At 47.0% G+C, this 23,556-nt stretch overlaps 1 protein-coding gene across 8 annotated transcripts; it reads left to right on the forward strand.

Annotated features, from left to right (window-relative positions):
* Window positions 1–119: 119 nt before the first annotated feature.
* MAB21L3 (mab-21 like 3) lies at window positions 120–21,810 on the forward strand. Of its 8 annotated transcripts, none has more exons than XM_066377230.1 (8): window positions 120–146; window positions 771–890; window positions 2,272–2,511; window positions 10,003–10,143; window positions 11,632–11,923; window positions 14,337–14,515; window positions 15,013–15,207; window positions 19,574–21,807. In XM_066377230.1, the coding sequence occupies exons 3-8, from the start codon at window positions 2,464–2,466 to the stop codon at window positions 19,805–19,807; spliced, it is 1,089 nt and encodes a 362-aa protein (XP_066233327.1). In that variant the 5' UTR covers window positions 120–146; window positions 771–890; window positions 2,272–2,463; the 3' UTR covers window positions 19,808–21,807. The 8 variants fall into 8 exon arrangements, 7 of the variants coding, with proteins under 7 accessions (XP_066233327.1, XP_066233326.1, XP_066233323.1 ...); XR_010750313.1 differs by lacking the exons at window positions 120–146; window positions 771–890 and adding exons at window positions 1,149–1,335; window positions 16,267–16,364 and having other exon boundaries at window positions 19,574–19,625; XM_066377229.1 differs by lacking the exons at window positions 120–146; window positions 771–890 and adding an exon at window positions 904–1,138.
* Window positions 21,811–23,556: the final 1,746 nt, after the last annotated feature.

Genomic DNA, 23,556 nt, shown 5'->3' on the forward strand with positions numbered 1-23,556 from the left:
TACTCAGCCACACTGGGGATATGAATGCTCAGGGCCCTGGCTTGGACACTGCTGGGGCTTCCTCACAGCATGGACAGTCATCTCTGTCTGGGCCTCTGAGCTGCCCAAGTTGAGTCACCCCAGGATTAAAGGGAAACCCTGAAAGAGTAAGTCAGAGTTTGTGACCTTGGCAAACTTTAACAGATTTGTACATTTAAGATGAGTCTGGCCCAAGCCAACCCTTCACCTTCTTCGAATGCACATCTCGGCCACCAGGTAGCTCAGTAACGAAGGCCTGTGCTAGTGCACCAGGGGAACGTGATCTTCCCAGGCCACCTCATATCGATAGTTTAGGGTTGTGATTACCTGTTTCACTGACTATAAAAAATAACTTTGTGGTGCTCACACAGAAGTGGAGCCAGAGCTGGCTTGCCTGTGCACGCTTGCATTTGGTGTGAGTCATGAGAAATGAGGGGATGTATTTATTTCCTTTGTAAGAAGGCTCTGAGTCAACCCTGAATCCCTGTCCATGACCTAGCACAGTGCCTTAGGCAGACTGTTGCTCAATATTTGCTAACCCAATATCCGATTAACCAGATTATCTGCAAAGGAAGTGTGTCTTAGTTCAACCTGTCAGAGGCCCCTCTATTTGGAACTTTTGCCCATAAAGAACTATGTCAGGGAGTAAGGAACAGGTTGTGTTTATATAATACCCCTATTTCCCAGGTCTGACATCCAGGTCCAGACTGCAGCAAGCTTCCTGAGCACGTGCTTCCTCCTCCTCCTCCCAGGCCCCTCCGCTGGCCCTGTTTGTTTTTCCCCTGCTCACATCTGGTAAGCGTCAGTGGACCCAGAACAAGAGAAGATTCCACTTTCACCATCTGATCAGCTGCGGTTTTGAAGCTATCGAGGTAGGAGAGCCACAGGCACAAAATGATGGACCAGGAGGCAGGCCACCTTAGCACGAGAGAAAAGGCCCCGCCAGGGGAGAGGGCCTCCAGTTAATGATTTCAGGAAGCAGAAGTAAGGACAAAGAGCAAAGCATGTGGGAGAACCAGGAGGACTTGGTTTGAGTTGCAAATGAGGTGGGGACAGAATTCTGAATTGCAAGCTCCGCAAGAGGTTCTTGTTCCAGCTGTGAAAAACTGCTTGTTCAGTGGTAAGAGAAGCCAAGGGAGAAGATAGAGAAATACTCCGGAGTACTAATGGTAAAAGGAGGAGATTTAGAATGGCAAGTGGAAGAAAATGGAAAACCGAAGCAGTATCGAGGAGGGTGGCTTTTCCTGTTCTTATCAGACCACAAGTTCGCAGAAGGGACCTGTAGAAAGAAGCTGGACTGAACCGTGGGATGATGAGGTGGGTGGAGCACAGAGCAGCCAGGGAATTCTGCCACAGCTTTCATGCCACGGGTCAGAGTAAGTGAGATGCAAATTCCGTGGCTACACAGCCAGTTGCCCAGGCGCCCAGCACTGTTACTCAGAGGGCGCACTCAGAGGTAACACTCCGAGGCAGATTTGGAACACTGCTCAGCAGTGCGCTGGACTCCTAGGACGCTGTTATTCCTTGATCATCTGATAGCAGACTCTAATGTTTACCAGCTTCAGGGAGATCAGATCAGACCATTGTGATTTTGATTGAAACTAGCTCCATCCAGCCAGACTGGGAATTTACTGCCTGAGCTGTTTCCCAACAGGGTCCTACTGGCAGAACCAGACATGATTGTTTCCTCGACTCTCAAGGCGTCTGTTTACACTGACTTAATTTTTACTGTCAGCTTTCCAGTGAGAAGAGGGAGATTATAGTTTAAAGGTCAGCAGGTGAGCAGAAGGGGCCCTGTCCCACCGTTGGTGAGTGTGCCTGTGTGCTCCTGCATGAGGGCACTTTTCCATATGCAAATTGTTGTGTCCTGACCTGGTTGACAAGACCTGATTCCTTGTTTGTAGGCATAATGATGGTTGTTTGGCAGTTTCCTATTTTGTTTATTGTAAAGAAGGTACATCAACCTGCAGGGTTTTCTGGGCTAGAGGGCAAGGGATATTTACTGTCAACAGGAGAAAGACAAGGAGATATAAGAGATTGAGCTCACAGGGCATCTGGTTTTAGGGCAGAGCGTGAAAAGGTGGGGAAAAGCCAGCTGCAGGGCATTTCTGTCCTGAAGTGTTCGAGTGGGAAATTCAACTTGGAACGTTGCACTTTGGCCAAACATCAGAGCTGAACAGAATAAAGTTAGGTTGGACTCAAATTCCATTTCATCAACTCTCCTCTATAAAATATTTTTTAATTCTCCCAAAGATGACAGATGAACGCTCACAATTTGGAAATAAGAATTTAAGTGAAGAGTTGAGAAGTCAAGTCTCCGGTCGAGGTGCACATTCCTGGCAAATCTAGCACAGAGAAACTATCAGGAGAGCTACCCACAGTGCTGCCCTTCACTCAGGAGCAAACCAGGACATTGCTGTCCTGCTCAGGACTGAAAAGGAAGCCATGAAATCCCTGGTTGCAGAAAACTTCAAAGACTGCCTGCTGGATAAGGTAAGGACCGATTCTGGTCTTTCCCTGCTCTCCTCTTCACCTGTCCTCACCACTCCTCACCTCTCCTCACCCCTCCTCACCCCACCTCACCCCTCCTTACCCCACCTCGTCCCTCCTCACTTCTACTCACCCATCCTCACCCCTCCTCAGCTCTACCTGCCCATCCTCACCCCTCCTCACCCATCATCTCTACTCACCCCTCCTCGCCCTTCCTCACCTCTCATCTCTCCTCACCCCTCCTCACCCCTCCTCACCTCTCCTCACCCCACCTCACCCCTCTTCACCTCTCCTCACCCCTACTCACCCCTCCTCATCCCTATTCACCCCTCCTCACCTCTCCTCATTCCTCCTCATCTCTACTCACCCCTCCTCACCCCTACTCACACCTCCTTGCCCCTCTTCTCCCCTTCTCTCTCCTCCTCACCCCTCCTCACCTTTCCTCATCCCTCATTTATACGCACCCCTCTGCGCCCCTCCTTGCCTCTCTTAACCACTCTGTACCCCTCCTCGCCTCTCCTCACCCCTCCTCATCTCTCCTCACCCCTCCTCGCCCCTCCTCACCCCACCTCACCCCTCCACACCTTTCTACCCCCTCCAACCCCACCAACTTTGATTCAGAGTTCATTATCATAGTAATAAGTTGATTTTTTAGCAAAACCATTAAGAGAGAGAAATAGGGAAAACTTATTTATTGATTTTAGCAAGAGAGGGAGGGGAGGGGAGAGAGAGAAAGAGAGAGATACAGGAACATCAAGTTGCTCTTGTAAGTGCCCTGACCAGGGATCAAACCAGCAACCTCTGTGCTTCGGGACGATGCTCTAACCAACTGAGCTGTCCAGCCAGGGCTATTAGAGTATTTTTGAAATTTTTTTAAAATTTGTTACAACTACAAGGTAGGCAAAGTAGGTTTATAGTTGTGAGCACAAGAAACAGTTTATTCTTGTATTATTATTTATTTATTATTGTATTATTTTCCATATGAACAACTGTAAACCTACTTTTGCCCCAGCCTGTTATTTCTAAATAGTGAGATTTTTAACATAGAAACCCAGATTTTTATCTTCTCTGGGGCACGGGGGGTGGATGTCAGGCTTTCTGGCAATCCACAGGTCCCAGTTTCTTGCTTGGCTGGAGCTACATGGCAGCAGCTCTCGAGTCTGACACCTGCCCTGTACCCCTCTCTCCTGTAGTGTGCCCTCCCCCACCCTGGAGGGGTGTGTCTGCCACGCCTGCCCTACAGGGACTGTGTTCTGAGAAGATCTCAGGTTCCAGCACCCCCATCAGGGGAAATAGCCTCTTTCCACCCCCCTTTCCTGATTCTTGGCCACTCTGCAGACTCAGCTCAGAGTCCACTTTCTCAAAAATTTCCCTGATACCCCAGCACAAAACCTTTTTTTGCCTTCACAGGAACTGCCTTTGTAATTATTACTGATAACATTTATCTGACAATCAATTGTATATTGACTTCTGACACCTTTCTTGTTATTATTTGGGTGGTAACTTAAATATTGTTTTATTGTTTCTGCGTTTCTAGAGAGTCGTGGATATCTTTATTCCCCTTGACATTCACATGGTATATTTGCACACATGTGGTCAGAATTATCTTCAGGGATCATTGAAGATAATGCAAGGATACTGTACAGTGTGCTGGCAGGTTGAGGCCCATACAGGGTCTTGTTTAATCTAATCAGCAGCCATGTGACGCATGCATGTCACCTCCAGTTTTACAGAGGAGAGGACAGAGGCTCATGTGCATTCAATAACTTGGTCAAAATCACACAGCTAGGTAGAGAAGATACTGAGGTATTAGCCTATTTTGTTTTTAAATTTTTCCATTGATTTGAGATAGAGGGGGTGGAGGAGAGAGAGAGAGGGAAAAAAAGCATCAACTTGTTGTTCTACTTAGTTCCATATCGTTGTGCACTCATTGGTTGCTTCTTGTACATGCTCTGACTCAGGACCGAACCCATGACCTAGGTGTGCCAGGATGATGCTTTGTCTACTGTGCCATTATCCAGGGCTCAGCCTACTCTTTTTTTTTCATCCCAAAGCCATATTTCTTCTGCTGAGCCCCTCTATACATATCTCCATAAACACACAAGGAGCATCTGCTTTGTCAAAGTACTGTACCCAAAGTACAGGTCTGGGACGTGGCCTGCTAAGTGAAAGAGAAATTCTGGGCTCCAGCTAGCTTTAAGGTGGCCTATCCCACCTGCACATTCCACCCATAACTCCAAAGGCAAAAGGAGTAATTGTGCAGACAGGCAAATCCTTAATATCCCCCATAGCTGACCATAGGGGCTGCAGTAGGATTTAAACGGGCAGTGGGGAGAGCAGAGGCATGTTAGCTCTGATGAGAAGCATTTCACAGGAAGACCAGAGACAGAGGCTTTGAGCATGCACAGGGTTTGAGGCATGGAAGAGTACAGGAGACGCCGGGCAGGCTAAGGGAGCCCATTCAGCAGTGGGTGGGGAAAGCCTGTCTCCTCTGTAGGCATCACTGAATTTAAGTCTCCATCCCTTTCAGTTATCAACCCCTGGAAGACAGAGATGTGTCTGTCCTTTTAAAAAAGACAAACACAAAAGGCCTGACCTGTTGTGGCGCAGTGGACCAAACGTTGACCTGGAATGCTGAGGTTGCCGGTTCAAAACCCTGGGCTTGCCTGGTCAAGGCACATATGGGAGTTGATGCTTCCTGCTCCTCCCCCTTCTCTCTCTCTCTCTTTCTATCTCTCTCTTTGTCTCTCTTCTCTAAAATGAATGGAAATTTTAAAAAAATTTAAAGAAAGGAAGAAAGTTCTGCTTTAAAAAACAAACAAGAAAACCCTAAAAAACTGATTATTGGATTTAATGCAATTCCAGAATTAAAAGTCTGACTTCCTGCTGTTGAGAAGGAAGTTCTCAGCCTTTCCGAGAATTCAGTGGCATTCATCATGGATGACATTTGCACAGGTCACATGCTCAGGAGAGGAACCTGGCCTGTGTGACATTTCATCCCTGGCATGCCATATAGTGCCATCTCTCTACCCCTCGCTCAAAGATGCACGTCTGAGTGCAAGTGAGTCAGAATGTTATTATAGGGAACAACCTTGATGTCTCAATAATTTATATTTGAAACAGTAAAAATTGTCCATAAACTTGAGCTATTAATAGTAGCAAATGACATGTGGGACAACAATGTCACTAACAATGTCACTCGGGGCGGGGGGGAGTAGCCCAGGATGGGGACATGTACATGGGTATGGTCACATAGACATGCCCTGGAGACAGGGAGGCCACCAAACATGGACGGCACCCTTAATGAATGGGTACATCTCACGACTAGTTTTGCATAAACTCTGCTTAATCAGAGTACCTGAATCTGACTGCTTACAAGTATAGCATAACTCACCCAGCTCAAAGGAAAGGTTGGATTAGCCTCAGTCCTCGAAATACTGAGAACTTTACTGTTTGAGAATACTATTTCCCAATCACTCTACCTGAAATGTTCCATTTAATTAACCCTTGTATTATTTTCTCCTGCTACTCCAGATCAGACTTCTGGGCCCTGAACTTCTCCAGTGTCTGCTAATCTACTAAACTGGCTTTGTCCATCCTCTGCCCAGGCTGGAGAACATGGCCCCCTGCTGAAACACTCCCTTATCTGTCCCCAGATCTCGCCCAGCGAACTCGAGTCATAGCACCTCAACTGTTACCTTTGGTGTTGGAGAACACCTTACCACTGAGATCCTTGCATTCCACAGCCTCATGGGCCCACCTACAGCCTCCTGGGCCCCCCCACAGCCTCCTGGGCCCACCCACAGCCTCGTGGGCTCACCACAGCCTTCTGGGCTCCCCTACAGCCTCTTGGGCCCACCCATAGCTTCCTGGGCCCACCCACAGCTTCCTGGGCCCACCCACAGCCTCCTGGGCCCAACCACAGCCTCATGGACCCACCACAGCCTCCTGGGCCCAACCATAGCCTCATGGGTTCACCACAGCCTCCTGGGCTCCCCTACAGCCTCCTGGGCTAACCCATAGCCTTGTGGGCCCACCACAGCCTCCTGGGCTCCCCTATAGCCTCCTGGGCTAACCCATAGCCTTGTGGGCCCACCACAGCCTCTTGGGCTCCCCTACAGCCTCCTGGGCTAACCCATAGCCTTGTGGGCCCACCACAGCCTTCTGGGCTCCCCTACAGCCTCTTGGACCCACCCACAGCCTCCTGGGCCTACACACAGCTGTCTTGGTCACTGCCTAGCATCTTATACAGGTGCCCAGACAACCTCTCATTCCTTAGAGAAGCTATTTCCAAACTCTTGTCACCCTGAGGTCCCCTGCCTCCCACCTGCACCCCTCCCCCCCATTCTCAGCACATTGTCTCCTGCTCTATAAGAGACTGGAAATCAGACAGGAAAGTTCTCCTGTTCCTGCCATCCCCAGCCCTCTTCTCTGTGTTTGCGCAATCTTTCTCTCCTTAGACACACCGCGGTGGATTCCTCCCAGGCTTCTGCGTTTGCTTACCTCTTCCTGGCTGGGAAACTCTTACTCTGTGGCTCTGCCCTCTGCTGCCTCTCCCTTCTTCACGGGCTCTTTTCTGTCAGTGTTTACACATGTTCGAACCTGCCCGTCATTTTGAAAAAGCCTGTGGGTGTCCTTGTTTGCTTGCCCCCTTCCTGGAGGAGTCACTCACTTCTGTCTTGTTCGTCTCCCGTCCCTCTTAACCCTCTTTGCTGGCTGCACGCCCAGCAAGTCCCTGCACACTGATCCTCTCCCAGTTGCCAAAGCCTGTGGACATTGTTCAGGCTTCATCTTACTTGGCCATTTACTGTTGACTTTGTCTTGAAATTCTTCTTCCTTTATGTTCAAGACCTCTCACTGTTTACTCCCCCACCTCCCCATCCTCTTCCAAGGCAATCTCTGCTCCAACGACATAGGAACTATTGTTCTCCCCTGTGCTCCTCAGGATGGATGTCTGCCATCCTCTCTTTCTAGAACAATCTTGCTGCCCTCCTCTTTCCAGCTAACTCCTACTAATCTGTCGAGATACAGCTCCGATATGCAGTGCCTCCAGGGCAGGCATGCCAGGCTCCAAACCAGATGAAGTTCCCTCTCATGTACCCAGAGCGTCCTGTGCAAACGTGTACTGAGCCCTAGATGGTCATGATTTTAGTTTCCAGTTTGTCTTGTCATCCCATCTGTATGCGTCTTCACAACATGCATGCCTAGAAGCTGGCATGGAGTGGCTAGCCAACAAAAATTGGCCAAATGGAGTGGAATCGGAACACCCAAAAGTCCTACACTGAAAAGGACCCATCATCACGGGCTTTTAAAGGCGGTTTTCCTTTTCCTTTTTTTCGGCAAATGACCTTTTCCTCTGTGACCACACGCTCTCTCCATGGTCACATTCTGGGAGGTACAGAGTCCTGGTCGTGTACAGTGCTCAGGAAAGGTACCTTTGTCCCTTTTCTCATGATGAATAGAGTGGGATGAATATATAGGGTTGAGGGGGAGGTGGCAAAAAGAAGTGAAAAGCTACTATAGATGTGACCATTATTATATTGAAGGTCAGTGAAGACACATGAATTTTGAAAAGGCAACTTAAGTCTATCATATATTTCCAATGAGACTGTAAGCTTGTTAAGGTCAGAGACTTAGCAATGTCTCTTATTACTCTTAGGATTCTTGAGTGTCTTAGTAATTAATTCTTCAAAATCAGTCCTCTGTGTGGGGGGATATGTACAGATAAAATAGGTTTGAAGGTGCCTTGTTGTACCCAATGATACTCTCCCCTTCCCTTAAGTTCTATACTTACGTCTGTCTTCCCCACTATTCTTAAGTTCATGGCCATGTCTGTGTTATTATTGCTGTGCCTTAGCAGGGAACAGAGTACCTAGCACATAGCTAAATAAATACTAATTGATGAATTGATTCTGTATGTAACATACAGCACGTGTGCAAATAAATGCACATGTGTACTTGTGTTTTATGGCCACATTAGTTGGCTTGTTGGTTGGTGTGAGGTGTAAGATCTCAGGTTACTGGATAGATTAATTACTTCATTTAGAAAAACTGAAATCTCTTTGACTAGGGATCTTTTTTCTTGACCAGTCTATGGGTGTCTAAACCTACTCTGGAATGTGTAGAAACAGCCATTATGCAGGTCAGTGCCTGGCTGGGTCAGGGGCACCTCTCCGTGGGAGACAGCTGTATGCTAGCCTTCAGGCATGTCCTGAGCAAAGTACAAAGTAACAATGAGTTCCTCTATTTCAAAGAAAACTTATAGGCTCTTCTCATCCAAAATTCATTTGGATTTTTCTGTCTCTGCTGTAGTTTTCCAAAAATTCACTTGTGTTTCCCACAAATATCTATTTCCCTAAACATTAAATATCTCTTAAGACAGTGGTTTTCAACTTCCAGATCGTGGACTGCTGCCAGTCCCTGAAATTTCTGGCAGACCAACATGGCTCTGTGGACTGGCAGTTCAAAACCACTGTCTTCAGGTATGTATATTTAGGTGTTTGGTTTATGTGGGTATTTTCCAGTTTGGGAGACTTGCTGTGCTGAGGGAGAAGAAATGCTTGCATGCCCTCGCAGCTCGAGGAGGGCTGAGTTCTGAGGAGGAGGGAGCCATCGTTTCCTGACACAAGCGGGAAATAGTCGCTGCGTGTTTTCAGGCATTTAACTGTTGAATATTGGCCCATGTTAAACTGTTTCATATTCACCCACCTGGCCAGCGGGTGTGGCCATCCCATTACATTAGAGACTCACCACAGTTCACAAAACTGCGTGATGGTCTGTCCCTGCCATCCTTCCCGAACTCACCTCCTGTTACCCTACTTTTCCAGGCACCAGCCCCCGTGGCACCCTTGCTGGCCCTCGAGCTCTGTCAGGTGTGCTCCCTGCTTCAGGGCCCTTGGAATTCGCTTCCCCCAGCTGTCATTGGGGCTCACTCAAATGTCATCTCCTTTGAGGTGACGTCCCTGGCCACTTTACACTCTAATTCAAAATAGCAGCCCCTTTACTTTCCAATCCTTTATTCTAGTTTATTTTTCTTCATGGACTTAGCATACCTGATAGCACATTATACACAAACATGATTCATGTATATACATACATATATGTATATATGTATATATGTATTATGTATTTATGTATATATGTATATGTATATATGTATATATGTATAATACATGTATATATGTATTATGTATTTTCAGCTAGAGGGTCAGTATCTCTCTCTTATTCTCTGTTGAGCCCCAGCACCTAGATGGGCACCCACCATATGGCAGGTACTAGGTAACTATTGAATGAATGCTTCTATTCTAGAAGTGAACATGGAAACACTGAGGAGTATAATCAGTCCTAAATTCATCTCTCTTGGAGTTCCTGGCAAGGCAGAATTTTTTGAGCCTCACTCCTTTGGTCACCCTCACTGTATCCATTCCATCACCTTTCATCAGTCCTGGGGGCCGGCCCCTGAAGTAACCCCCTGTGCTGCTCCCCGCCCGCCAGGTGGACACACGGCGCCAGCAGGTTTCCCAGACTGTGGAGGAGGTGCAGAAAGTCATCTACCACCTGACCACAGAAATCAGCAACCAGGATATCCGATTCCAAGCTATCCCTTACTCCTTTGCGCACAATGGGAACATTAAGGTGAGCGGGTCTCACTGTCTCTGGGTTCCCACCCAGAGAAACGACAGTGGGTGGGACTCAGTATGTGACAGGCACTCACTGCACTACAAATGCTAATAATACTTCCTGTTTCCACGGGGACTCTTAGTAGTTCCCATTTACAGACTTATTTGAGCCCTCAAATTCCTACTTTCTAGATGGTAAAAATTGAGACTTAGGAAAGTCAAATGACTTGATTGGTCATATTAGGCACTGCAGCCAGAACTCATACTGGGGCCCCTGATTCCACAGCACATGCCACTATAGAAATTAATGTTTAGTGGAGCACCTGTTCATTTATTAAGCAACTGCTTACTAGATTGGGGACTGGGCAGAGGGAACCTAGGGCATTGTTGAGAAAATAGATGAAAGTGATAGTCTGTGGGTGGCAGGTGGGGGAACGACAGAAGTGGAAGAGGTGGCCATTAGAAATTGCAGGAGCAGCCTTATAACCCCTGTGCCTGCTGAGAAACCCCAGAGCTATAAAACACCAGGGCCAGTGTGTAACAACTGGCATTCATGCATCACTGTGGTGTGGGCAAAGCTGTTCTCATGAAGGTGATCTCACTCAAACCTGCAAACAATCTTGTGGCACAGACATTAGGGTTCTGTTCCTTTTAGAGATGAGAGAGGTGAGGCCCTGTATTATTCTGGGTCCCCGTGCTCCTTTAGCTTGATTTTTCTTATATGACACGTAAGATCTCCTTTCATTTGTATTAAACTTATATGTATTCATGTCCTTTTTCTCACACTAGACTAAGTCCCTCATTTTCAAGGTTCATGTTTATTGATTGCTCCATTTCTAGCCCTCAGCATGGTGTGTGGTCTGTGGTAGACACTCAGCTTCTGTTGAATGAATGAATGAATGCATGAGTATAATAATTAGTATATGAATAAAAGACCATTGCTGGTCTAGTATATTTCAGGGTTGGTGGGCATAGGGACTACCCGTAAAATTCTGAGACTTGTGCATTTTCAAACAGAGTCAGGTCTTAGTAAACTCACCCCAGGATAGAAATTGTGAAAGTAGATTGGATCCTGGAATGTCAGAACATGATCTGCCCATCTCTACTACCACTTAAACTAGACAGAAGTAAATCAGGAGTAGGAATAGAAACCTAACATCACTTTTCCCAGATCTATATTCTAGGAAATTTCATTCTCCCCATAAAATCAGGTGTCTTCTAAAGAACCAGACTTCCAAGTCTGGTTTATTCCTTTTTCTGCAGATTCATGAAACCAAAAGCTCAGTGAGTTACTCTACCTGCTTGAAGCATTACAGTGGGTTAGTGCAGGACAAAGATGAACCCTCTTGCTACAGGCGTGTGCAGATGCCTGTCCACCTTGTCACATTCCTGAGGGCTGAGTGGGTAATTGAGCTGCCTGGCTCAACAGGTTGGCTCCAGAGGACTTCTGTTACCTCCCAAGTCTATGAACTCACACTTCCTCTCTTTTCTTTCTTGACCCCAGGTTCTGGCCCCCAGCCAGTTCCTTGTGACAGTCCCAGTGAGAGGCCTGGCCGGGTACCGGGAGACCAGGGAGCAGTGCTGGCGGTACTACAGCCTACAGGGCACCAGGCTCCTCTGCCCCTTGCGGAGCCCAGAGGGCCTCGAGCAGTGGCTGGAGGTGCAGCAGTTTATGAAGAGCCTGTGGCAGTGGCACGAGGCAGATGTGAACATCGAGGGAGACATTGTGCCTGCCAAGGTTCTCCAGGTGTTCCGAAAGCTTGTAGAAAACGCAGTAGAAACCTGTCACCTGTCAGGTGAGTGGATCAAGAAAAGTACAAGGGAAATTGTAGGCATTTCCTTTTGCTTAACAAAACTCTGCTTGAGTGTCACCTGTTATGTTATAATTTATATCACATATTATGATGACATAAATTCAGACAAAAATCATGTGCTCTTTCCACTTATCCAGTCCCCATCACGTTAATCATTTTTTTATTCTGCATCACACATGGAAGAACTTAATTCACATAACACAGATGCACACCTGTGGATTTCAGTAGCTCACTACTCTGGCATCGATATGAGAGACTTTAGGTCATGCAGCATTTCCAAGATATTAGCTTAAGAACTTGGGTACTTTTTTCAGAAAGCAAGTTATTCATAAACCTCAGACCTTTATTAGCTCATTTCTATGATAATACCCCACAACCTCCTGCAGTACCCCAGCATTCTAAGATGGCACATTTGGAAACCACCAACTTTTACCAAACACAAAGTCCACTTGTAGACACACATTTGTTTGCCCCTAGTAAAAAGATGAACGTCAAACTGGAAAAAACCTGGCTAATTCCCTTAGTTATACAAAAGTATTTATAAACCAGTAATAAAAACATATGAGCAAACCAATAGAAATAATGACCAAAAAAAAAATGACCATGATTCATAGAAAAAGAATATAAATGGCTAATAAAAATAAGAAAAAATGTCCCATCTAACATGTATTTCCAGAAATGTACATTAAAGCACTTAACAGATTGGCAGAGATGAAAACATCTGATCATGCTCAGTGCAAGGGTGGTATGGTCAAACACATTTTCTTGGAAGTGTAAATGGGTGCCTACTTTTTAAAGGGAAACTCATCCACTTGCAGTTTTATAATGTGATTACTTGGCAATTCAGTAATTCCAGTTCCAGAAATAGATTCCTACACATACACAAAGAAATATGCACAAAGATAGCCACTGTTATAGGCTTTGTAATAGCAAATAGCTCAATGTGATCTAAATGACTAACAAAGGAAAACTGACTCAGAAAACCATGTGTCAGCCTGGTGGTGTACTATACAGCCTCGAAAAAGAGGCACATGTCCAAACAGAGCTATGGAAAATGCCTGTGCTGGATAATTAAGTAAAAAACCAAGGCTGAACAATACATGATTCTGTTTGTACAGAAAGAAATGGATTTCTATTTGCATTTCCTTGCCTAGACATAAGAATTGTGGAAGGTTTAATGGATTGTTACCATGGAGAGGATGCTTTCATGGATTAATTTAACACTCATAGCACCCCAATAAAATAAGAATTATTTTTCTACCTGTTTAACAAGTGAAGAAAATCAGATGTAGTGAGATTAGGTAATATACAAGCAGGTCGCACACTAAGTGAAGGAGCAGATGTGGGCCAGACAGGCCGGTATGCACTGACCTGTTCACTCGGCGACACTGTCAGCAGTGAAAGTGGGTCTACTCTAAGAGATCCAAACTGGGCGGGGATGAGGACATGCCTTCAGTAAATAAAACTGAAGTGCCAGGCGTTGTCATGTTCCTGTCTGGGCGGCTCCGATGAGATGCAGACAATAGGCTCTTTCTCACAGCCCAGCCAAGAAGAAGAATGTTCTCCTTTGGAACAGCGACACACTCTGAATGAGGGAGCTTCTGTTTGCCTCTCTGAGCCAGGAAAAGCAAAATAATAGATTCTGATCCAAGAGGCTCATCCTTCTCCATGATGAAAGCAAACAAAAAAAGACTGTGCATCCTTTGAAAGATGGGGGAATTGGAAATGGGTTCTAGTATATGAGCTGGAAAACTTGACCAAATGCGTCCCTTTTCTCTCCCTCTCTTTGCCTGGTAGGAAAATAATGACATACGGGTTCTTTTTTGCTCTTTTCTGCTAATTAAGCCAGTGGCTGTGCCACACTTGGAAGTGTTTTATGATTATGAGGGTTTGTGATGATAAATACATCTGAGTTGAGGATGGGTTAGTGGGCAGTGGGAAGAAATTCCACCTGAGAGCCTGAGATTCAGATAAGACACAGGTCACACTGAATGCCACCAAAGGCCAGTGACCAAGGTCGGGATGACTGGGTGGGATGAGGGGGACAGAAGAGTGGCTGGATTCCATTTTACATTTACAGTAGCAGACGCTACTGTTTGTGTTCAGTGTCTCCTTCTTTCAGTTGAGCCTTCTGAAAAGAATCAATTAATTTAGAAGAAACGGTGCCATAACGGCCTTGGGGCAGAGAGGAGAAAGAGAAAAGAAAAGCCCACCAACCACGAGATTTTTCTAGCAATGCATCTATCAATATTTTTTTGGCTAATGGTCTACTTGTGGCATAAAGTAACCCCCACCCTTGGCATGCCTCACCAGTTGCAAGGAGCTGGTCAGAGTCACTGCTCCCAGATTCCTTCTTTGAATGCTTTTACTGAGCCTGTTCATCATTTCCCACCAGGAAAGGTCAGCATGGTAACAAACAGCACTGCAGTTCGTGTTACCATGGAAACATCCAAAGGTCAGGTGGAGATAGAGCTGGCCCCCGAAGTGGAGATCCCCACCGCCTGGTCCAGGAAAGCCCGGTGGCCTCGATGTCTGACGCGCTGGCCCCCCCCAGAGAGAGTGAAGTGCATCAAGGTACCAGGAGGCAGGGCCCCGGCTCAGCAGAGCACAGGCCTCTCAGCTTCCCCAGCCTCAGCGCCGCTGACCACAGACCCGCCTCGGAAGGAAAACTGAGGTTTCACTAGGTCAGCAGTTCTCCAAGTGTGGGCCCCAGAACCAGCAGTGGCACCTGAGGACCTGTTAGACATGCAGGTGCCTGGGCCGCACTCTAGAACTGCTGACTAAGGCTCAGCAGGCGGGGCCGGCCACCTGGGTTTTAACAAGCCCACCAGGTGATTCTGGTGCAGGTTCAAGCTGGAGAAGCCCTGCCTGGAGGAGGTGCATACGGCCTCAGTGAATAACTGCCCACGTGCAAGAGGGCTCGCCCTTAGGCTCCCACTGCCCCCACCCCCAGTGGGACGCACTGCCTGCCTGGCGATAGGTCCCCCAGACTAGTAGACTGCTTCGGAGATGTCTTTCTGCTCTGGCGAGTGCTGTCCTTCTCATCTCCCGTTGTTTCTCTCTCCTTTCAGTCCTTTGGATTCTCCTTGCTGGCCCGCTCCGATTACCACTGGCAGCGGAGCTTCCTGCAGGCTGAGCAGGTGCTGCTGGGGCAGCTGGATGAAGATGGTGGCTGCCGCCGGCAGTGCCTGCAGGCCTTGCGGCAGATGAAGGAGGATATCTGGTGTCCAGGGAAGCGGCCTGTCATCACGGCCCACCACCTGCAGGTGAGCGTGAGGGCTGGAGGCAGCTGCGGTTGGGTAGATCCCCCCAGTGTCTGGTGCTGGGCCTGGCCAGAGCCACGCAGAGGGGCCTGTGGGTGTATGTGATGAAGTCAGGATGGGGCTCCAGTGTCCATATTTGCCATCTCACGAATTGTCACTCTTTATGGAGAGAGATATACCAGGCTGTGAGCGTGTCTACATCACCCTTGGTGGTGGTGGTGGGGGGGGGTTTCTTCCACCCTCTCCCTCCCCTTTTCCATTTCCCCTTTATCCCTTTCGTTCTTTTATGTCTTTCTTTCTTTTGTTTCCTCTGTCTCTTTCTACCTCTCCACTTCTTTTATTTCACTCAACAAACCAGAACCCTGTGTGCCAGAAATCCTGCTGAGCTTTAGAAATGATTACAACAGGTGGCCTACCCTTGAGAAATCTCATCTAGTGAAATCTTGTGAGCTGCTCATACCTCATAAATTTATGTTTTCCTTTGTGTTTTGACTCAGTCTCCACCCTAGTCCAAGTGCAGCCACTCACGCACACTCATGTGCATGCATGCCCCTCACAGAGGAGGAAACCAGGAGATGTTTGAGTTAGCAGGGGAATGTTACTGTGAACCTGGGCTTTCCGGCTTCAGCAGCAGGCATGGACTTTCCTTTGCCCTGCCAGCGCCTGCCTCCCCTTGCCCCAAACCCAGCCTTGCACATTCACAAATACATTCACTCCCTCATTGTTTATTGAGCTAACTATGAGCCAGACACCTGCCCCCGCATCTGCCATGTGCTCAACCCATGGAGGTACGTGGTGGACAGACATGGGTCCTCTTCATGGTCTAGTAGGGGAAACAGGCATTGATCAGGCCATTTGCAAGTGCATGTGGAATCTCACGATGCAGGGAGCATTAGGGGGAAGAAGAAGGTTGCTCTGTGAGGGCTTAAAGCAGCAGAACCCAACCCAAACCGGGGAACCAGGGTGCTCCTCTGGAGAGGTGGCCTTTGGTCACGCTCTCAACTCTGCTTTCTCAAATTTCGGACTACACCTGGTGAACTAGATGCTCATGTACCCCTGCAGGCAGCACACTGGGGTTGGGAGGTACTGGACTCTTAGCTGTGCCAGCCTACCTGGCATCCGTTGGGAGCTTCAGCCTTTCTCCCTGACTTTACACGCAGGTGAGCATGGGTCTCTGGGGTCATCATCACCTGTCTCTGTGGTGGTGGTGCTTTCCCTGCATGCTCCTACCTGTGCCTCCTCTCATTCAATGGACCATTTTCTAGGCCTGTGTTACTCTCTCAGCTCTAATGTAATCTATTTAAAGACAAGTACCATGGTGGTCTTAATGACCATTGCCATTTCTCCCAATGCTATGTACCTAGTAGTTGCTCAGGAAATATTTATTGATCAAATGAATGAATGACTTCACATCTTACTCAACTTCCCCCTCTCACAAAATCATTAGTCTTTGCTTTGCTTTCTTATCTTTTCTGATAATTTGTCCTCCTTGGTCTGCCTGGGAATTTGTTAATATCTCATTTGCATATACTGAGACCTTTCTCTGGAGTTTCTACATTCTTTTTTTAATTGATTAATATTAGAGAAGGGGAGGAGAGAGGAATATAAATTTTGTTGTTTCACATATTTATGCACTCATTGCTTGATTCCTGTATGTGCTCTGACCAGGGATCAGACCTGCAACCTTGGTGTGTTGGGGTGGTTCTCTACCACCTGAGCTACCTGGCCGGGGCCAAACCTCACAATCCTAACCATTGATGTCATTGCTTCACAACCAGGATGGACAGAAACACTCTAAGTGGCATAAGTGTTTTAGGCAAGATTGAACAGGGCCACTGTAGGTCCCCAGCCTTGACTGCTCCCAAAAACCGCATCCTGCCTGTGGATCTCTTTCACTCCAGCTGCTTCTAAATCAACTAGAGAGTTTTAGGGCAACTCCTTAAAGGTTCTTGGCTTCAGTCCCTAACCTACCTACATAGCACAGTAAAATTGTACCTTCTCAAGAATGGGCATTTAAAGGGAGTTGTATGTTGTGAAGGGGTGGGACAAACAGAAAGAGCTCTGCCTCCCCCTCTAGCCGCCCACCCTTGGTCAAAGGGCAGGGTTCTCTCACGTTTACACAGTGGGATGGACATGGGTGGTGAGAGTGTGGTGTGATACCTGATGATGGTTTGATTGTGCAAGATCTTGCCATGTCTTTCATCTGGGTAAAGAGGAAGAGACTGGGTTTTTGCAAACAGCCAGTCCTGGTCACCTCACCTTAAGTCTGACACTGTTCTGTAGGGTCCTCATTTCCTCTTCAAATAGGCTCTCCCCTAAAGCAATTTCATGTGAAGTAAGAGCTTATCTTTCATTGGCTTATTCATTTCTAAAACCCACCCAAAGGCACAGGGCCTGGATTATAATAGGCTTAACTGCTTCACTTTGCTTAGTGAGATAAAAGGTTACTGCAGGAGAAAAATGAATACATTTTTGTGTGTCTAGGTTATCTTGACTAGCATGGAATTATCTCCAACTCATTTACTCCAAACAATTTAATCTAAATCAAAACATATTTAATATCTTGCTGTGAATCTCAAACTGTTCTTTTACATTTTAGTAAAGACTGTATTTTAAAAGTACTCAACAGCTAACTTATAACATTAGTTAATTCATTATTTCACTTAGCCAATAAACGTTTCTTCAGTGCCTCCCAAAGGCCAGCCCCTCTGCTAGGTGCTGGTGACATAATAGTGAATAAGAACAAGTCTAGTCCTCTGATGTCATGGAGTTTACAGTTTAATAGGGATTACATAAACAAACATGAAGATGACTACTACTGGGATCATTGTTGCTTATGAGAAATAAGAGGCAGAGACGATGTTTCATGAGTGTCAAAGGGAAATCTCACCTGAAGAATGAGTTTCCCGGACAAAGAAGGGAAGGAAGTAGGCTCCATGCAGGAGGATGTAACGAGGCCAGAATGGCTGGAAGGAGAAGCCAGGGACAGGTGAGGCTGGGAAGGAAGGTTGGGAACAAACCTTGTAAACCAAACTACGTTAAGGATTATATTTTTAATTCACAGTGGGAAGACTTGGAGGTACTTTAGATAAGAAACTTAGGTGGATTTATATTTCAAAATGAATATGTTGACTTCACTGTGGATGGTGACAGATTGGAGGGAGACAAAAACAGGTGCTGACCGAGGCCCGGGGGAGATGTGTTAGGGGAGGGTGGTGAGATTGGGGGTAAAGGAAAGTGGGCAGACTGGAGAACTACTTGGGCAGCAGGATTGGCAGGACTTGATCGGGGTTGATGAGGGAGGGGCTGACTCCTAGGTTGTGTCTGGTATAACAGGCTGAGTGAACCACTGTGGAGGCACACCAGGTTTGTGGGGCAAGGCTGTGAGTTCAGTTTGGACGTGTTGATGGATGACTTTCAGGTTTTCAAGAAATGCCAAATAAAAAAGTCAGTGGAGAATTCTGGGCTGGGAAAAGAGAATTGGGAGTCACCTACATCTCATGGAAATTAAAGCTACTGTTATGGAAGGAAGCTATAGTAAGAGGGCCAAGCACTAAGAAACTGCAACATATAAAGGCAGGTAAAGGAGGAGCCTGCCAAGGAGTAGCTGTAGTGCTGGGAGAAACCCAGAGGGTGTGACAGACTGGAAGCCAAGTGAAGGATAACTCAAGAGGGATGGTGTGGAGGAGAGGGTCAGATTCTGCTGAGAAGTCGGGGGGAGCGAGGCCTGGAGGCTGTGGGTTTAGCAACATGCAGATCCTAGACCTTCAGGAGAGCCATTTTTGAGGGCTGACAGCAGGAGAATCTACTGGACTGAGGCTGGGAATCAGAGCAGAGGAAATGACAGAGAATTGCAATGATTGTTTGGAGAAACCTGGGTTTGCAGAAGGGAGAGTTAGGGCAGGAGGTGTGGAGTTAGGGAGCAGGAGAGCTTTGAACAGGTTTAAACACCAGTGAGGAAGAGGGAGATAGGTCACATCCAGTTTCTGGGAGGAGAGGGATTCCGCAGGCTAGGAGAGTGAGGATGCAGAGAGGCAGAGGGGAGGCTGCATGTGTGGGTGGGACCTTCTGGTCTGCAGATGTGAGGGTTTCCGTTCTCCCTTTGCCTAAAGTAGAGGCAAAGGTATCTGCCAGGGCTGGGAGTTGGCTTCAAGGGAGTTGTGACCATTAGAAATGTCAGTGAAGAGGGAATGAATGAGCTAAGAGGCTGGAGGAGACCAGAGAACAAGACTGAGAATGCACTGAGGCTGGGGATCAGGGACTCAGGGCAGAACCAACTGCCTCCTTCCATGGTCGTGGGAGCTCAGTGTTTCTGAAGATGCTGTCCTCAGTGGCCTGAACGATGTCTGACCCCCTCCTCCTTCTGCAGACAGTGCTCTTTTGGACTTGTGAGAAGTATCCCCATGCAAAGGACTGGCAGGTCTTCAGCACAGGCATCCTACGCCTGGCGAAGAAGCTGCACAAGTGTGTGAGCCAGCACTTTCTGAAGCACTTCTTCGTGCCAAGCAGCAACCTCCTTCAGTATGCCAACTTGGCTGAGCTGGACGCGGTGGCCCACAGACTGGCCATCTTCCTCAAGGACCCCCAGAGCAGCCTGCCTTGAGGCTGTGCCAGCCTGGGGGCTCGTGGACATGCCATTCTGGCTTGACCTCTGGGGATTTTTCTGGTCAGATGCCAGGTTCCTTCCCAGGAGGAAAGCTAGGTACAGCAGAGAAATTTACATCTGCCCAGTGGCACGTCAGAGGGAAAACTGTGCCCTCCCTGGAGCCAAGCAAGCATTTCAGCCCTCACTAGCTACCTCTCTTGGGGACAGCTCACATCAAGCTTTCCCAAGCCACAGATCGCAAACTGGTGACAGTTCTGTTTCCCTCGCTCAGGTACTGTTGGTCTGACAGGGATGATGGAGACAGAACCCCCGGAAGGTCAGGGTCAGCCTGCTGCTCAGCCACGGTGCTCCAGCCACTGACCACGGGTTCGTTATTTTTCCATTTGTAAAATGGGACTGTGATATGCCTCCCTGAGGCAGGGCTGTGAGCCTGGGGGACTGTGCTGGTGCCCCTTCTAGGAGAAGGCATTGGATCAACACTAAGTGTTACTGGTTGGTCAGGAGCCCATGTGTGCATCCTGGGTCAAGACCTAACCACAGACTAAGCCATTACATCTGATGCGTTAGCATGCGTGTGTGTCCCCCCAGCTCGAGGCGAGTGGTTCTGTCTGCGTCCCTGGTGTCCTATAAATAAAGAGATTTTGATGACAAGTGTCAGTCAAAGCTGAAAGGGCAGCTCTGTTTCCCTCCTTGACCCCAGCCACCAGCCTCTCCCTGCTGGCCATGCCGTGGGTCAGGGACCGGACTGCCTTGTATTTATGGAGGAACTTGGTTCTATGAGCTGCATGGAACAACTTGGGTGTCACTCACCTCTCAGCACATTCCTTTGCTCACTTCATTCATTCACGCACTTGTTCGGTGGTAAATATGTGCTTCTCAGGCACTGGGCATGCAACAAAGAGCAAGGTGGACTGGACTCGCTGGCGGAGTGTGCCTAGTGGTGGAGACAGGAAAGGAACAGAAGATAAGTAAACACGATTATTATGAATTATAAAAGTGCCCTGGAGGAAATAAACAGAACACTGAAATAGAGCCCCAGAGAGAGCCTAGAAGAATAAAAATGCAAACAACCAAAGGGGAAGGAAAGGGAGCCAAGGGCAGACTTGGAGGGGCTGCAGTCAGAGCACTTGGCCTTGGAAAACTGGTAAGGAATTTGTACTTTATTCTAAAATCACAGATGTGCATTTGGCTTCTTCTGGTGTCATGGTTTGATTTGCATTTTATTTATTTTTTATTTTATTTTTACAGAGACAGAGTGGGATGGATAGGGACAGACAGACAGGAACAGAGAGATGAGAAGCATCAATCATCAGTTTTTCATTGCAACATCTTAGTTGTTCATTGATTGCTTTCTCATATGTGCCTTGACGGCAGGCCTTCAGCAGACCGAGTGACCCCTTGCTTGAGCCACCGACCTTGGGTCCAAGCTCATGAGCTTTGCTCAAACCAGATGAGCCTGTGCTCAAGCTGGCGACCTCGGGGTCTCGAACCTGGGTCCTCTGCATTTCAGTCCCACGCTCTATCCACTGCACCACCGCCTGGTCAGGATGATTTGCATTTTAAATATCCATTCTAGTGTCTGCATAAAAAGGGACTGGGCTCACACAAGGGTGGGGGGGAGCACGGAAGGCACTCTAGCCTACAGTTTGAGTTCCACGAGGTCCTGAGGCCACACATCCTGTGCAGCACCTTCGCTAGGAATTCTGGGAGATCTTGGTGAGCTCACTGCTTTCTTCTGGCATGTATTTACTGTTTCTCAATCCAAGGAAATCCTTTATTACTTAGAATATTTTCCCAAATATATAATTTTGTGAAATTCCTAAAAGTATGAACTGTTTTTTTTTAAAAAAAGAAAAGTCATGTTTGAAAATAAAAAAACAATTATTTATACAAAAATATTTTAGCCAAATGGTGGGGTCTCTGGGCTCTCACATGGTTTTAAAATGTTGGAAAAATTTTATTTCCAAGCATACAGTTAGTTTATAGTTTTGAAAACATGAACTTATGGGCAAACCAACGTTCTGTTAAATCATTAAAACTTGCATTCAAGTTCTCAGAGTCTTGGATCTTGGGAAACATTTTAGAGAAGGTGGCTGAAACAGCAAGTGTTTAAAATTTTAATGATTAATACAGCTGACGCAAGTTTCAAAACATCTCTGCAGTCACAGAATGCCAAAAAGTGTAAGATGAATGTTTGCATGTGTTTGGAGAGGGCGGGTCTGACATACTCTACAGCTGATTCCAGTGGTTGCTCCCCCTTTCAGTGGAGATCTGTGGTTTTCCCAGGAAGTAGTCCTATCTGCAGATTCCTGAGTATTTCTACTGCTGGCCAGCAGAGGGCAGTGGGGGACCACACATGAAAAGAGCCATGTTTCCACCCAGTTCGTTTTCAGTCCAGCAGGTGTCACCCTCCTCAGTTTATAACTTAACAACTGGCTTCTCCAAAAAGGAAAGCAGGGGCAGAGGATTACAGCTGATGCTAAATTGGTTACCTTTCCTTCCGTCTTGGCTAAAATTCACACTCCTTCAACTTAAAGCTCAGATTTAAAAAGGAAACGTATGCAAAAATAGATCCTCCTGAAGATTGTGAAGTATTTAGCTCATAGTTCTGAAAATTCTGATTATATTTCTCCTTCATTCTGGTCAGCCTTCCCCTCCCCCTTAGTTCTTCAAAAGGCCTCTTCTGTCTTTCTCCAATCTTCTAGGCACAGGACTGTTACATAGTAGAAAGCTTGATATTCAGCCACAGTAACTGACCTGCTTGAATTTGCATCCCAGCTCGGACACTGTAACTGCCTATCCTGGGCAAGTTGTTCAACTTCCTAAGTCTCTATTTCTTCATGGACATTGTCATGGGCTGAGTTGTTGTGTTCCCTAACCTTCCTATGTTGAAGCTCTAATTCCCAATACTTCAGAATGAGACTGTGTTTGGAGACAGGCTCTTTAAAGAACTGACTGAGTTAAAATGAGGTGTTAGGGTGGCGCCCTAGAGGGAGAGAGGTCATGGGCCTGTGTGCAAAGAGAAAAGGCCATCTGCAGCCCAAGAACAGAGGCCTCAGGAGAAACCAGCCCTGCTGGCACCTTGATCTTGTGCTTCCAGCCTCCAGAGCTGTGAGAACATAGTTCTCTGTTGTTCAAGCCACACAGTCTGTGCTGCTTTGTTATGGTGACCCTGGGAAACTAATGCTGATGTCATGAGAGAATCTATACCTCTTCACTTTAATGAGGAGAATAAATGGAATAATGGATGTAACAATCTCTTTGTGTAGTTGAATAAATATTTAGTAATTTTTTTCTTTAGAGAGAGGGGGAGAAACATCAATTTGTTCCACTTATTTATGCATTCACTGGTTGATTCGTTTTTAAAAGATTTTATTTATTGCTTTTACAGAGAGAGGAGTGGGTGGGGATGGGGAGAGAAGTATCAACTCATAGTTGCTTCACGTTAGTTGTTCATTGATTGGTTGTCATATGTGCCTTGACTGGCCAAGCCCAGGGTTTCGAACTCTCGACCTCAGGACTCCAGGTCAGTGCCTTATTTGCTATACCACCACAGATCAGGCAAATGTTTAGTATTTTAAATGCCTATCCCTGTGGCCATCTGTCCATTCCTGGTAACTACCCCCACCCCATATAGCAATCCTTCATAAAGAAATTAAACACCACCACAAGGAAAACATGCACAACATTACACCACAAATTCCATTTTTTCCCTTGCCCCTCCTGCTAACATAGAGGAAGCATCT

Source organism: Saccopteryx leptura, chromosome 3 (genome assembly GCF_036850995.1).
Source record: "Saccopteryx leptura isolate mSacLep1 chromosome 3, mSacLep1_pri_phased_curated, whole genome shotgun sequence".
NCBI classification, from domain to species: Eukaryota; Metazoa; Chordata; class Mammalia; order Chiroptera; family Emballonuridae; genus Saccopteryx; species Saccopteryx leptura.

Bases quoted from the DNA above. Each gene is read 5' to 3' on its own strand.
- MAB21L3 (XM_066377230.1), top strand. From the start codon at position 2,464: ATGAAATCCCTGGTTGCAGAAAACTTCAAAGACTGCCTGCTGGATAAG. The intron at 2,512-10,002 runs GTAAGGACCGAT...CCCGCCCGCCAG, and splicing joins AAGACTGCCTGCTGGATAAG to GTGGACACACGGCGCCAGCA. The intron at 14,516-15,012 runs GTACCAGGAGGC...CTCTCCTTTCAG, and splicing joins AGAGAGTGAAGTGCATCAAG to TCCTTTGGATTCTCCTTGCT.